General features: G+C 41.4%; 1 protein-coding gene across 3 annotated transcripts; it reads left to right on the plus strand.

The window, feature by feature from the left end:
• Nucleotides 1-10: 10 nt before the first annotated feature.
• LOC111220921 (villin-1-like) lies at nt 11-15,102 on the plus strand. Of its 3 annotated transcripts, none has more exons than XM_022744213.1 (21): nt 11-112; nt 1,283-1,321; nt 5,635-5,718; nt 5,858-5,932; nt 6,055-6,254; nt 6,692-6,800; nt 7,165-7,275; nt 8,858-9,063; nt 9,207-9,285; nt 9,381-9,479; nt 9,731-9,884; nt 10,501-10,601; nt 10,712-10,849; nt 10,963-11,121; nt 11,433-11,612; nt 11,737-11,882; nt 12,328-12,472; nt 12,962-13,150; nt 13,465-13,533; nt 13,715-14,056; nt 14,756-15,102. In XM_022744213.1, exons 1-21 carry the CDS (start codon nt 68-70, stop codon nt 14,867-14,869), a joined length of 2,784 nt encoding a protein of 927 aa, XP_022599934.1. In that variant the 5' UTR covers nt 11-67; the 3' UTR covers nt 14,870-15,102. The 3 variants fall into 3 exon arrangements, with proteins under 3 accessions (XP_022599934.1, XP_022599935.1, XP_022599936.1); XM_022744214.1 differs by having other exon boundaries at nt 5,640-5,718; XM_022744215.1 differs by lacking the exon at nt 13,465-13,533 and having other exon boundaries at nt 14,756-15,099.
• The last annotated feature ends 37 nt before the right edge of the window (nt 15,103-15,139 follow it).

Here is a 15,139-nt window from a genome sequence, read left to right on the forward strand (position 1 = left end):
TCCACTTGCCCCTCAGATATGTGGGGACTGAAGTTCACCACGTTGTTGAAATGATCATATTTTCATAATGGAGCCCAGGACGGAATCTAAAAATGAAAAGCCGTGGTCAAAGGTAAGAAAAAGTCTGTTAACTTGAAGCTGTTGGTAAAGAAGAAAACTAGTTTGGTTACATAACATTGTGTTCTTCAGGTTCCCTGGCAGGGATTGCGTGAACTATATAAGGCAAAGACAAGTGTAATTAGGTGTATCCCCAAACAGAAAACATCAGCAAGCAGCCTGATCCATGATTCATGCTCTGACTGCAATGTTTAACAAAAGAAGTTTATAGATTCTTCGCACAGTCTGGAAATGTTTGGGGGCGCCAGCAGAAGCAGCGTTTGATGATTTTGCTGGGGAAATAACGGAGTCTTTATGAGAGCAGGCTGTTTGAATTCTGATGTGCCATTTTCTCATAGCTCAAGGTTATCTTTAGCTACAAAACAAGTAACCCATAATTCATTTCTCTTGTATCTTTACATACAATTCAGTGTTGACGACGGATTAACATCCGCGCTCTGCAAAAAGACTTTCCCTTTCTATTACTTTAAAAAGTGTGCAAATCACTTTGGATACAGTGTGTTAATACATCCTTGCAGTCAGCAAACAAATGCAAACACAAGCTGCCAATGCCTTCTCCACTGGGAGATCAAAGCCCAGAGCTGTAAACCTTCAATAATGTCAAGCGTTCCTCCTTGAGTGTCTGTGTGAGTAGGCACAGAATGAGAGATTTAGCCACAGAAAGCCTCTGATTCCTTTCCAATACCACTCAGAGCTCCTTGAGTCCAAGTCCCCCATCTGCTAGTTGTAACAGTTGTGAAATGAATAATTGGTGTCAAGTGGCTCCTGTAATGCCCACTGTGCTGCTGAGGGCTCACTCGAACGTAAACACACGACTCCGGCTGGCTACTTAAAGCCAGGACTGCAAGTGACGCTGGGGTCCATTTCAACCCAGGAATTGCAGATGATTCTCTCAAGCATTTTCCAAATCCCGTCATTCTGCCAAAAATCAAGCCAGTATCTCCACTACAAAACTGGGAAACTGTGAGAAGAGGCGTATTTAAGGCTACGGTGTTGTAAATATCGCAACAGGAAATTGCAGGTGTGTTCAGACCTGGGTGTGGAGATAAATACATCCAGCCCTCCCTGGCACACACACTCCAGAGTACACACAGGAGGAAAAGCCTAGCGATACTTTATTACATAAAAGACATCATCTCACCGATCTACCTCCACAACTTTGCAGGAGACAGCCAGGCCTTCACTCCGCCAGACGCAACACAAGGTAGGACCCATACTTTTGTTTTGGTATCATATTTCCTCAGATTATTGTGAAGCTCTCCATTCATTTCTTTTAACTGAATAACTGCAATTTGGAAAGAATCGCATCCTTATTATCATATTTGTTGATAAATATTCTTTCAAACAGACTTCATATAGTGTTTTTAAACCTACATAATTTCATATTAGCTACACACCAGGAGATTAATGGAGTTTAGGATGTATTCAGAGCATTAACAAATCTCATTCTGTACGCTGAGGCAGGGGACTCCACAGATTAATTGATGTGCAACCAGTCTTTCCTGTCACAGTAATGGAAACACGGCCGGTCTTCAGTTTATCTTGTCAGAAATTATTTGCTCAGGTTTTTCATCTGTTCTGAGCGGGATCAGATTTCACAATACAATAGTTATTTTCCCGTCACAACAGGGAGTTGCCACTGCAGCCGAGGTCTTCTACAACTGGCAATAAGCAGCGCCATTTAGTCATGTCATTATGTCAATTAAATGAAATAAATGAATTAAAGCAAAGTGGGGGAGAGGGATACTTATTCTCCTCTTCATCCAGTTTTTGTGGGAAATTGAATTGGATAATAAACTCTTGTAACTGGTTATTTTATCACAATTACATCAGTTGAGAGTCAGACCCTGTGTGAGTAGTAGGTTTGCTTTGATTTGTCTTGTCAGCCAAATATACTTTGCCATATTATTACTTTAATCTTACTAAAGAATGCTGTTACCTTTACGTATGCCTGCAGGGTGTGGCCCATACTTTGCCCACATAATAAATAAATTAGTGAATAGGGCGTGTGATTTTGAGGGGTGATTACTGCTTCATTCATTTTATTCTTTTGAATGAAAGCATTCACAATATTAAACATGAATGTTTTATTTTGATATACTGTGCCAGAGTTAGCTTAAAGCTCATTTTCACTTGCAGTAACTTAAGACATACATGTAGTGACAGAACAGCACCGAAGAAACAGGAGAAGGCCACTTAATGCAAAAGTATTACTAATTGCATGATATGTACCGGCAGTAAGTGCAGGCCTATGTTAGACAAATTGGAAACAAGGATATTTGTATACAAAGCAGACAGGTAGTGCTTCCAGTGTTGGGTAGCTTTTAGCAGACCTTTCAGTTTAGCTTTAAAGTGAGACTGTGTAGCTGAATGAACACACGATATAATCCTCCTCTTTTTTTTAATTAATTTATAGAATAGTTGAGTTCATGAGTAACAAAACACACCCTTAATCAATTTAGTACACTCAGGACTTTGGCTGCTACAGCCTCACTTGGTCTGGTATGACCAGTAGCTTAGGGTGGCTAACATTAGCTAAATATAAAGTTTGCTAACTTAAGGTAGATATTGGTATGTAACTGATATTTCTACATCAGTTGGCTGATTTTATGACTCTTCTCTAAATGCTACTGTTACACTATGTTTTGGCTTTCACTATTACTCTGTAATTGTTACTGCTGGCCACAGTGACTGTTTGTATAAAGTTAAGTAGTTTTGCTTTAAAGCTACTAACTGTAGCGCAACTGTATGTATTATATCATTCTTAAGATATTGTAAAATGATTTCAGCATGACTCAGTCTTTGCCTCTCAGCACTCATCAGACTCACACACTAAAAGCCAGATTGAGCAGGAGCCAACTAGAGCCTAAACCCAGTCATTTTATTTAAATCTCAATCTTTTTTCTGTTTGCTTTGTGTGTGTGTGTCACCTCTTTATCTGAATACCTAAATACCAGAGCTTTGATAAGGGTGTGGTTAACATCCTGGTCGAGTACAGCTGACCTGATCTATCTCGCCTCACCTTAACACCACCCACCCCATTAATCACTGCCCAGTGAGACATTCTATTACTAAACCTGGAGTAATGATTAGACTCTGAGGCAGAGAGCAATATAAGAGCCGTGAATTATAGCTTGGTTATTTTTCTGGAGGGTAACTGCAACCACCGTCGCCCCAGCTATTGACAAATATATCATGTATGCATGGATACTGTGTTTGCATTGCTGATATGTTGCAAGCAGTGTAACATCCCACCGAGCCTGTTTCCATACAGCGTGTCACCACTAAGCCTATATTCTTGGCTCAGCTGCTGATAGTGTGTTTGTTCATCAGTGCTGTTGTTTCTGATATCTGAGTCAAGAGGCAGTTTAAGCGCTGCTGATTGCAGAACTTGAATGTTGCTATGGCACCAAGCTGACACTCATTAGGGGGATTAGAAGTGTTTCGCTGTCAGTGATCCAATCTTTTAAAATGGTTCAGTTGTCACTTTAGAGACATCTGTTTCCAATGAAGAGAAAACTCTTCAGGATGAGCAGCGAGGAGGTCTCAAAGCTACATTTTTTTTGGTTCAAGTACTTGGAGTTTCTATCAAACATGTGTTTTCTAATGCACTATTTAAGGTTCTAACCCATATTTAAAAATGTTTGAAACAAGCAATGGTGAAAGAAGTATGAAAATCTGAGTTCTCAGCTTACTGTTTTGGTTTTCCTGTCTGCAACCTCATTGTTTTGATTCACTCTTATTGCTCTCATTGCATCGTTTTGCGCAACAGGCAGCCATTTAGCAAAAAGGCTAAAAACCATTTGTACAGCACTTACTGTAACACCACCGACCGCAGACTGACAAACGTAACGACTAACTGGTGAACATAGTGGAGCACTTAGCAGCTAAATAGCCAGATGTTTCCCTCAAAAGTTGTAAACCAAAAACAGAGCTTAAAGAGAGTTAAAATGTTGGACTTACATTTATCAAGAAGCCAAACACACAGCTCCAATTAATGCTAACATTGCTCTGTAACTGTTGGATGTGTAAACAGGAAACTGTTTGCTGATGACGTACTTTTTTAGGCCAACCCGGAAGTTAGCATCATCCTGGTTCCCTGGACAAAAAGCCAATGGGATTTTTACATTGGCTTTTGGATTATTGCAGCAAATAAGATCTGTGACAAACAAAAGTGTTTGATACTTATTGCAGGTTTAAATAAAACCAGCAATGCAACAATGCAAATATACTTAAATATTACCTATACTATATAACATGTAAAAGGCCTATGTGGCTAAATTAAAAAAAAAGTTTAAAAAAAACAAAACAAACAAACAATAAAATAAAAGTTTATTAAAGTAGTGAAAAGTAGCAAACTAGAAATATAAAATGTCTCAAAACAGGAACCGGAAGTAGGCTTAAAACTGCTAAAGTACGATACATAAGTAAACGTGCGAAGCTACAGTCCACCATTGATCACAGATCCTTTTAGTTTAAATTATGCTTCACCATCAGAAACAGTATTCACGTAATTAACATCTCACAATTAATTAGGTTAACTGGCAACAGGTGAGATTGGATATAAAAGCAGCATCCCAGAAAGGCCTAGTCTTCCTGAAGTGAAAACGGGGAGGTGCCACTACTCTGAAACATTTAAGAATAAGAATCAATGTTTCTCAACGTAAAATTGCAAAGAATTCGGAGATTTCATTGACTACAAAACACAATATCATTAAAAGATTCAGATAATCTGAAGAAATCACTGCGCGGGCTCAGGAACTCTGCCAAAAAAAACCCATTGTCTGTGAACGCAGTTCGTCGCTGCTTCCGCAAACGCAAGATGAAACTCCACCATGCAAAGAGGAAACCGTACTCTGGTGTCCCGACCTCATTTAAGATGGACTGTGGCGAAGTGGGAAAACTGTCCTGTGGTCTGACGAGTCGACATTTGGAAATCATGGACGCCGCGTTCTCCGGGCTAAAGAGGAGCGGGAGCGTCCGGCTCGGTGTGGGGATGCATTAGTGCACGTGGCATGGGTAACCTGCACATTTGTGAAGGCACCATTAATGCTGGACGATATATACAGGTTTTTGGAGCAATATATGCTGCCAAGTAGACGGCGTCTTTTTCACATTCTGCACGTGCTTGTCGCCTATTGGCAATGTTTGGCGAATTATGAAACTTAAAATACGTCAAAGGAGACCCCCGAACTGTTGAGCAGTGGAAATCCTACATCAAGCATGAATGGGAAAACATTCCACTTTCAAAATTAAAGCAATTGGGTCTCAGATCCCAGAAACAATGAAATTTCTCAGTTTCAGCATTTGATGTGTTGTCTTTGTGCTCTTTTCAATTAAATATGGGGTGTCAATGTTTGAAAAATCATTCTGTTTTTATTTACATTTCACACAGCATCCCAACTTTTTTGGAACTGTAAGCCTACATAAAGCTTGAGAGAAACTGAGTTTGGCGTATGCAAAAAAACCCAAATGAGAATCTCATTGCTTTTTGCTTTATATGTTCATTTGTTTCAGTTCAGCAGAATGATGAGCGATGACAATCAAGACGCATTTAGAAGTGTCAGCCGAAAGCCAGGCCTGCAGATATGGACCATCAATGTGAGTCAGCCCCTAAAACAAATATCATGCAACCCACGTTACTGTGAATGTGGGCATTACTGGTTCCAGGTGCGGCATGCTGAAATCTTACTTTTGTGTAAGATTTCCCAACATTTAACATGTTTTTGTCGTTATTCAGAACATGCAGATGGTGCCTGTTCCAGCCCAAGGCTTTGGTAACTTCTTTGAGGGAGACTGTTACATTGTTCTGTATGTGAGTACAATGCTGGCTGATTTCCCAAGAGGCTGCAGTTAGGCTCAGCATTAATACCTGGATAGTATGTATGTGCAAGTGTTAAAACTCCTGTGTTTTTTTTTTTTCATGCTTCTCACCAGATAAGTCAGGGCAAGGGTTCGGGCCAGTCTGCTGACATTCACTACTGGATAGGAAAGTCCTCCTCTCAGGACGAGCAAGGTGCAGCGGCCATCTACGTCACCCAGCTGGACGAATACCTGGGTGGGAGTCCGGTGCAGCACAGGGAGGTGCAGGGCAGTGAGTCACCCCGCTTCAGGAGCTACTTCAAAAATGGCCTCATGTGAGTCAAAGAAAAAGGGGCTGGTATGTGAACTAGAAGTTGGCGGTGACCAAATAAAGAGAAGGAGTCACACACACACACACACACACACACACACACACACACACACACACTTATGCTGTAATCTTCCTCAGACGTGGCTTACAACACTAATCCCTCTGTATGAAATCATTACGACACAAATCACACTTGTTGAGGCTCAGCAAAGAAAAACACAATTTTCTCTCATCCAGTGAATTAACCTTCAACTTCCTGTTGTGTTTTTTGCTTCATGCTCATGAAACGTTAAGGTGAATTTCAAAATTAACAAACAATAAATCCTCCCTGGTGCTTTTTTTTTTTTTTTTTGCATTCATTCACTACTGCATACTGGCATTTTTTTTTTTTTTAATTACACTTGAACTTTGCTCATGTGCAGTATACCGATCTCTCCTCAGCTACAAGAAGGGTGGCGTGGCCTCGGGCTTTCACCACGTTGACACGAATGTCTACAATGTCCTGCGACTACTGCACGTCAAAGGGAGGAAGCACGTCACAGCCGCAGAGGTATACAGAGAGGAATATAAAGGGCTGTGACGGGGATTAATGACTGGGAGGTACTGCCTGGCCCAGGACTTCCCACTGGAGACAACACAGGCTTCACACAGCCACCGTGTTGACACTCCCTTTTATATATTAAAAAAAAAAAAAAGAAAAAAAGAAAATGGCATGCTTGTTGATATCGCTGTCAAAGTAGGTGTTATTTGTCTGAGGAGCGCTAAGACTGTGTGGCAGTTATTTAATATTTCCCTATGTTAACAGTATTTGTTTCTCTCTGAGCGTTTTATGACACGATAAGCTGTCCATTTGAATAAAGGGAAATTACTCGATAACCCTCCATCGTGCTGAAGTTCGTGACGTTTGTTCGCAGGTGGAGGTGTCGTGGAACAGCTTTAACACCGGAGATATATTCCTCCTGGATATGGGGAAAGCCATAGTGCAGTGGAACGGCCCCCAGAGCAACAGGAGGGAGAAGCTCAAGGTAATCTTCCTCTCCGATTAGTCACAAGAGCACTTAAAGTAGCAAAAGTAAAAGAACTCATTACACAGAATGGCTTCTTTTAGAGGTCTGTGTTATTATAGTACTGCATCACTATAATTGCTGTATTAACACGAAAGCAGCGAGGTTGAGGTGGAGCAAATTATGAAGGCAATCAAATGGGTTGCATGTAACATCTGAATCTGCAAAGTAAGTTGTGCAGCACAGCAATACAGTTGTGTAAAAAGGTCTTTATTCCCGACAGTAAATATGTAGTGAGGTGTAGTGAACGTCACATTTTTAAAGTTGCATAGAATAACTTCCTCAAAAGTGTGTATTTAAGCCCAGTACTTGAGTAAATGTGCCTCCTTTTTTATATTTACGCTACTAGTGTAAGTGGACATATAAAAACTTAAAGGTGCCCTGTGGACCAAAGCTGTGTAGAGGTCTAACAAAAGTGTTGAATGCATTTCCTCCCACACACAACCTCCCACATTTTTTTTTTTTTTTTTTTTTTTTTTTTAACTACTGTGTTGACACATAGCTGTGTTTTTTTTGGCACGTTACGACCACCAACTGTCAATCAGTGGAGTAGCATGAACCGGATGCCACCTGTGTGCTCATGCCTGCGCACGGTACCAGCAAAAGTGGGATCCACTCGTAAAAAACATCGCTTAATATTGCTACTAATGGTCAACGATAGAAATATATTTCTTTAGTACCTTTTTTTTTTTTTTTTTTTTTTTTAATATTTTTTTGTTTCATAGAAAAAAACCCTCTATATTCAAATATATATGATTTTATTGTTTTTGTTTTTATTTATTATACGTCTCTCTATCCTTCAAAATCTCTGAAGACTCATCTCTTCTGAGAGAACCTCCTCTCCTTAACACTTCTAACACCCTAACGTGACTAACAAACACTTACCTTGCACTTTTCACCGCACTTCTTTACTTGATCTCCTTTATACTTATTAAACAGACAGTACTTAGTGCTTACACCAAGGTCTTCCACTGCACTGACGCCTTAGAGATGTCTCTCACTTGTAAGTTGCGTCGGATAAAAGCGTCTGCCAAATGAGTAACTGTAAATTTTGAAATGTAAATCATTGCACAGTCCGTTACACATCACAATCAAATAAAAGGAAAAGAGAAAACTACAAAGAACAGCAGTGTTTCCAGGCACCACAGTCACAGTCACTGAAATGTAAGGAGAGCAATTTTTCAAGCTCTACTTATAAAGTTTGTAACTGTCTATTAAATGTGAAGAAGAAAACAGAAAAAGTCAGAAAGAACTAGTTGTGATTCGTTTTGCCATTCTTGTAATTTATAGATCATTTGACAGTATTAATAGTGAACGCTTTCCATCGTGTGGGTCTTTTTTTTTTTTTTTAATGACAACAAGCCAGTGAAGTCTGTAATCAATAGTAAATATTGCCTTCAAATATGCTGCTGTGTCCACAAAGTAGGTTATACTTTATACTGTATCTCTTAAATGGGTTTCCAGGGTAGAAAGCCAAAGAAAATCAAAATGATTTTGAGTAAGGATTTTACTCACTTGGCTTTCATATCTCCTCTCTGTGCAGGCGGTGCTGTTGGCTCAGGACATCCGTGACAGGGAGAGAGGAGGTCGCGCTCAGATTGGTTTGGTGGAGGGAGGAGATGAGCAGGACTCCCCGGAGCTGATGAAGGTCATGACGGCGGTGCTCGGCCAAAGAACCGGGTCGCTGAAAGAGGCCGTCCCCGACGACAGACCCGGTCAAGCGCAGAACGGCAGCGTCAGGCTGTACCAGTAAGGACTCCTTCATGATGAACCATTGTATTGCTGTCACATTTGTGGGATAATGGGACCTTTTTTTTTTTTTTTTTTTTATTATTTTGTTTTTAGCTATTTAACAGCTTCATAAATTGTTTCTTCTCGTTTCTTTCCTCCAGCGTTTTTGAAAATAGCGGGAATCTCGTGGTTCAAGAAGTGGCCACGCAACCTCTAACGCAAGACCTGCTGCACTCCTCTGTAATTGGCTTTTATCCTCCAAACGTGTTCTGAGGAAACTGTTTATGTAGAAGAATCAGGTCCCGTCTCAACGTCTTCTCTTCTCTCGCTGTCAGGACTGTTACATCGCGGACCAGGGCGGCTCTAGTGTGATGGTGTGGAAAGGCAAACAGGCCTCCAAGGAAGAGCGGCGAGAAGCTCTGAACAGGGCAGTGGTGAGTTTACTGAATGATTAAATCTACAGTATATCGGAAGGAAAAGCCAGAACGATACTTTCTCCAGATGAGGTCAGTATATCACAAATAAAAAGGTCACACCCGAGGTATATTTCCTTTTTTGCTTAAAAGATTTACTCTATAACTCTATAATTATTCAATATTAGGGGTTTTTGTTTTGCAAGAATCATTAAATGAAACGCTAAAAATGTATCATGAGAGACACTTTGTCCACTCATCTTTTCTACCAGGGCTACATCAAAGCCAAGAACTACCCACCCAGCACCACTGTAGAGGTGATGACGGAGGGAGGAGAGTCGGCATTGTTCAAGCACCTGTTCAAATCCTGGAGAGACAAAGGGCAAACTCAGGGTCTGGGTACCACCTACAGCGTGGGGAAGATAGGTACAGCTCTGGGTCCAATATCTTTTTTTATTTATTTTTTTTAATTTTCTTATACACTAAAGACATTTTAACACACAGTGCGTAATGCCTAGCGTGTTTTAATTAGGAGTGATGATATTGATATTTGATGTTATGGATTGATGAGGTGATCGATGATTGAACAAAATGTTGTGAAATTTATAATCACTACATAAAAAGTATGCAATATAACTATGCAATTGTGAAGTAATGCAAAAAAAAGTTTTAAACTCGGTTTGTTATTATGAAATATTGTTCTATTGTTTGTCCTTTTTATTTAATTTCAGCAGTTTTTTTTTATTCTCAATATGTTCTTTTTAAAAAAAAAAAACTTAATGACTTTTCATCACAAAACTTTCTGTGAGTCAAACAAACAAGGCAGCCATGATTGGCTGTGTAATTATTCAGAGTAAGGTCAGCAGTAATGATCTGCAATTCAATTATTTTATTGTGGGGGAAAAAAAAATCCTTCCATAGTTGAACAAAATTTCAGATATAGAATTATGTCACGATTTTTGGTTGTATAATATATTTTGTCGATACATACAGAACTTTCAAATTCTCAGTTGTCTCAATGTATGATGCATTAAATTTACAGCTAAGGTCGACCAAGTGAAGTTCGATGTGATGGAGCTCCACGCTCGTCCCGAACTGGCGGCACAGCAGCGCATGGTAGACGACGCATCTGGAGATGTTAAGGCGAGCATCCAGACAGACCCACAGAGCAGATGTGCTGCTGACTTCGTGCGGTCAGCGGTCCACATGACAAAAAGATCTTACATTTCTGTAAATGTTTCTGTCTTCATCAGGTGTGGCGCATCGAGAACCTGGAGCTGGCCGAAGTGAATCCAAGTACTTACGGACAGTTCTATGGAGGAGACTGCTACTTGGTATTGTACACGTATCAGAGGTCGAACAAGCAGCAGTACGTCCTCTACATGTGGCAGGTCAGCAGCATCACAAACGCATCTAAACTTTCATTTCATTTAAAATCGCTCTCTTGTTTCTGTTCAACTGAGAACACGACTTTGTTTTAACGTGGTTTTGTGTCTCGCGCCAGGGCCGTCATGCCACCAAAGACGAGATCACAGCGTGCGCCTACCAGGCTGTCAACATTGATAACGAATACAATGGAGCCCCGGTGCAGGTCAGGGTGGTGATGGGAAAAGAGCCGCGCCACTTCCTGGCTATTTTCAAAGGCAAACTCATCATCTTCGAGGTATGATTTTTTTTTTTTCTGTTGCACAGCAGATGCTCAAATGCAAAAAAAAAAAAAAAAAAGTTCAATATCTTGGTTGGGTGTGAAATCATAGGAATTATTACTGTAATCTGGTAAGAAAATGTCTTTATTTCTCAAGGGGACAACATCATGACATTAATCCTACAGGCTCGGAAAAATGCACAAATAACACTTATCAAATCTGCAAGTAGAAGAAAGATGCAAAAACATTACTTAGTTGTAAAGTGCATATCCTGTATGTGTTTTGTGTGCCAATCTCAACACGCACTTCATTCTGTGTGTGGCTAAAGGGCGGTACAGGTCGCCCAGGTGCGGTCAACCCTGACGCGGGTGCCAGGCTGTTCCAGGTAAGAGGGACTAATGAGCTGAACACCAAGGCCACCGAAGTGCTGGCAAGGGCCTCGTCCCTCAACACCAACGACGTTTTCCTTCTGAAGACCGATCACATATGCTACCTGTGGTACGGAAAGGTAAGTGCATCACAGACGAGCCCCTTTCAACAAATAAACAAAAAAAAAAAACACATTTGTTTTTGTGCTTTCACGCTGATCCATATTTGTTTGTTTGTTTGCTGCCCGGTTCTATCCGGTCCAGGGCTGCAGCGGCGACGAGAGGGTGATGGGGAGAGCGATGTCTGATGTGCTGTCCAAGCAGGACAAGCAGGTGGTGATGGAGGGCCAGGAGCCAGCTGAATTCTGGGTAGCCCTGGGAGGAAAGGCCCCCTATGCCAGTGACAAGAGGTAAACACAGACGACGGCAGCAGCAGCATCACACCTCTGAATCAGGGTTTTTGTGATTGGTGTTTGTGACGATGCCTTTCAGGTAGCTGGCAATCTTCCTGTTCATTTCTCCTCCCTGCTAGATGAATTGCATGCTATTTTTATTTTTTATTATTTCAAATCAGGTAGAAAATAACTATTATAATAACTTATAAACAAGGCACTGTCTTCAGAATTCATTCAAAAGGCTCTTCCATCATATTTTGAACCATTAATAAGCTTAAATTTAAATCTGCATGGATTATTTTTATATCAAGGTCAGTGGAATATGCCCAATGTCATCTGAAGCCAGTGAAATAAAGCATACACACACACACACACACACACACACACACACACACACGCGCACGCATAAACAGAGCAGATTATACAGTTTTTATGATGGAACGGGTCTGTGTAATTTCAGACTGCAGAAGGAGGAGCCTCCCCACAGTCCCCGGCTGTTTGAATGCTCCAATCAGACGGGTCAGTTTAGGATGACCGAGGTGGGTGACTTCGCGCAGAGTGACCTGGACGAGGAGGACGTCATGCTGCTGGACACCTGGGAGGAGGTGAGAGGTCAAAGGGCCTCAGCCAGAAATACATCATCTGCTTGGGAACTGGGAATTGGACAGTAAAATTTAAGAAACAAATAGCAAGCTTGAGGTTGTTACTGTATGTAAGAGAACTGAAAATATATGTTTGTATTTTATACTAAAACATTTCCTGAAGGCATTTGATGTGTACTTGCTGTTTTCCTTTTTAAAGCGGTTTAAATGTCAGTAATCGATGAAAGCATTTGAATTTTTAGTTTCACGTTACAGCATCATTATTGGTTAAATTGTCAGTTTTTCCGTAAACCCTGAAAGAAGTTGATAGTAGTTGACTAACAGTTAAGTGTCAGCCGAAAAGTTAGAGAAGAAATCTGAAATGCCACTGGAAGCCATGGAAGTAGCTGAAGTGTAACTTTCTTCGTTTTCTCTCACTTCTGCTCTGGAGTCGATTTATTAAAATATATCCCATCTGTTATTCTCTCACTTCTTCCCTCCAAATCGCCTCAGATTTTCCTGTGGGTTGGAAAATCAGCCAACCAGCATGAGACCAAAGAGGCTTGGAACAGCGCACAGGAATACCTGAGGACCCACCCTGCGGGCCGTGACCCGGACACGCCCATCATCTTTGTCAAACAGGGATATGAGCCGCCCACCTTCACCGGCTGGTTCAACGCATGGGATCCCCATAAGTGGAGCGTGAGTTTAGCAGCCTCCCTTTGATCTCAGTGGGAGGCACCAGAGTTTTATTAACAGGCTAACGCGGCAATGATCAAGGCATGACGAAGCACTATTCATAGTAGTGTATCGGTGTACATTTCCATTTCATCAACACTGATTATGCCACAAATATCACATGAATGCTGAGAATAATCCTGTGTGAACAAATCATCTCAGGAATTAGGAAGAGCAAACAGTCACATGCGGATGATTAAATGGATTTGTTTCTGAAGATGATGAAGACCCCGCATGCTTACTAATCTTCCCTCCTGGCTCACTTGATCTTTTAACAGGGAGGCAACTCCTATGAGGAGATGAAAAAAAAGCTGAGTGATCCTGCATCTCTCTCACAGATCACTGTTGTAAGTGATTGACTAACACTAATCCTAACTCTAATTGACATGTACTAATATATCAGCCATGTAATGTCTCCAGTGTGATAAATATAATGTCACTAATCTGTGAATGTTTGTACACTTTTGATGTTTTTTTTTCTCCCAAATGTCATGTACAAGTTCACAAGCTCACCTCTCACGTCTGCAGGACCTGAACAACACCAACCTGAGTAAGAGTCCATCCCCAGTTGGGATGGGTGGGGGTGGTTACAGGGCTCCAGGGGGCCCTGTGAACTCCCCTACTCTCTACAGGGTCCATGGGGGTGATCTGTCCCCAAGACCCTCCACTCCCACCAGCCCGTCCACTCAGAGAGTCCAGCCCCCTGCGTCTATGAACCTGTCCCCGTCTGCTAGCTTCACTCCGTCGTCCCCAGCCGGTGGCACCGTGTCCCCCTCTGCTGGAGGCTCTGGGATGTATCTGGACCCGGAGCTGCTCATCAACAAGTCTCCCAGCGAGCTGCCGCAGGGAGTGGAGCCCGGCCAGAGAGAGGTTGGTGCAGGATTCTGGATCTGGTGCGACTGGCACAGCAACATGGAAATCAGTGTGAATGTATCTGCCTAACCAAATCCAATGCAATATTTTCATACTGAGGCTACAGTAACATTTCACGCAAATACACTAAACATTTAATAACTTCATTTGATGGTTTTCCTGTAATATTTTTATAGTGTGCGGTAGTATTTTAGTGCAGTAGCTTTGTGTCGGTGTGGAGCGGTTGTGGCAGGAAAGCTCTGGACACGAGTCACACGGCCTCTCTGTGTGAACTAAATACTGAAGTTCAGCAGCTGTTTCTCAACCAGCAGCAGCGGCAGCCTCACCTGTCGCTTCACCTGTCACCGAAAGACATACAAAATAACTACAGAGGCACAGAACTGCAAATACATGCAAAACAGCTGCAAACAGATGCAAACGACAAAGACACACAAAATGCCTCCGAAGAGACATTACGTTACCATTAAGAGATAAAACAACTACAAGGAGATTCAAAATGGCCACAGAGCATTGACTACAAATGGACCCTGTATCCTTTTCTAGTTGTTCTGTGTCTCTTTGTCTTGCTCCCACATAAGGAGGGGTGGCGGGGCCTTTAACCTTAACCTAACATGTGATTTGTATGCTGATGCACTAACGCTGCCTGGACAGTAGGGGTCAGTCTAACCGTTTCTGTCCTCTGCGCTCTGGTCACAGGCCCACCTGTCAGATGCGGACTTTGAGAACCTGCTTGGCACGAGTCGGCCAGACTTCCAGCGTCTGCCAAAGTGGAGGCAGAATGACTTGAAGAAAAAAGCAGGACTGTTCTGAGAAGGATTTCCTGTTGGAATCAAACGTGTCGTGAAAGACGGGACTGTTAGCGGTCTTCATCTGAATAACATGATGTATTTTCACCCATCAGTGACATTATAGTGATTATAACAGCTGCATAGAAATGTAAAGCTTAACATGATTATTAAAATGACACATTTAATGCACATGACTGAAATTAATATAATATAAATATATAATTATATATATATATAAACATTCCTCAGAATTGTTATGCTTTATACTTTTATCTATATTTAAAATGTTTGA

Source organism: Seriola dumerili, unplaced genomic scaffold (assembly GCF_002260705.1).
Source record: "Seriola dumerili isolate Sdu_G_001 unplaced genomic scaffold, Sdu_1.0 BDQW01000079.1, whole genome shotgun sequence".
NCBI classification, from domain to species: Eukaryota; Metazoa; Chordata; class Actinopteri; order Carangiformes; family Carangidae; genus Seriola; species Seriola dumerili.

Bases quoted from the DNA above. Each gene is read 5' to 3' on its own strand.
- LOC111220921 (XM_022744213.1), top strand. From the start codon at position 68: ATGGAGCCCAGGACGGAATCTAAAAATGAAAAGCCGTGGTCAAAG. The intron at 7,276-8,857 runs GTAATCTTCCTC...CTCTCTGTGCAG, and splicing joins ACAGGAGGGAGAAGCTCAAG to GCGGTGCTGTTGGCTCAGGA. The intron at 13,151-13,464 runs GTGAGTTTAGCA...ATCTTTTAACAG, and splicing joins GGGATCCCCATAAGTGGAGC to GGAGGCAACTCCTATGAGGA.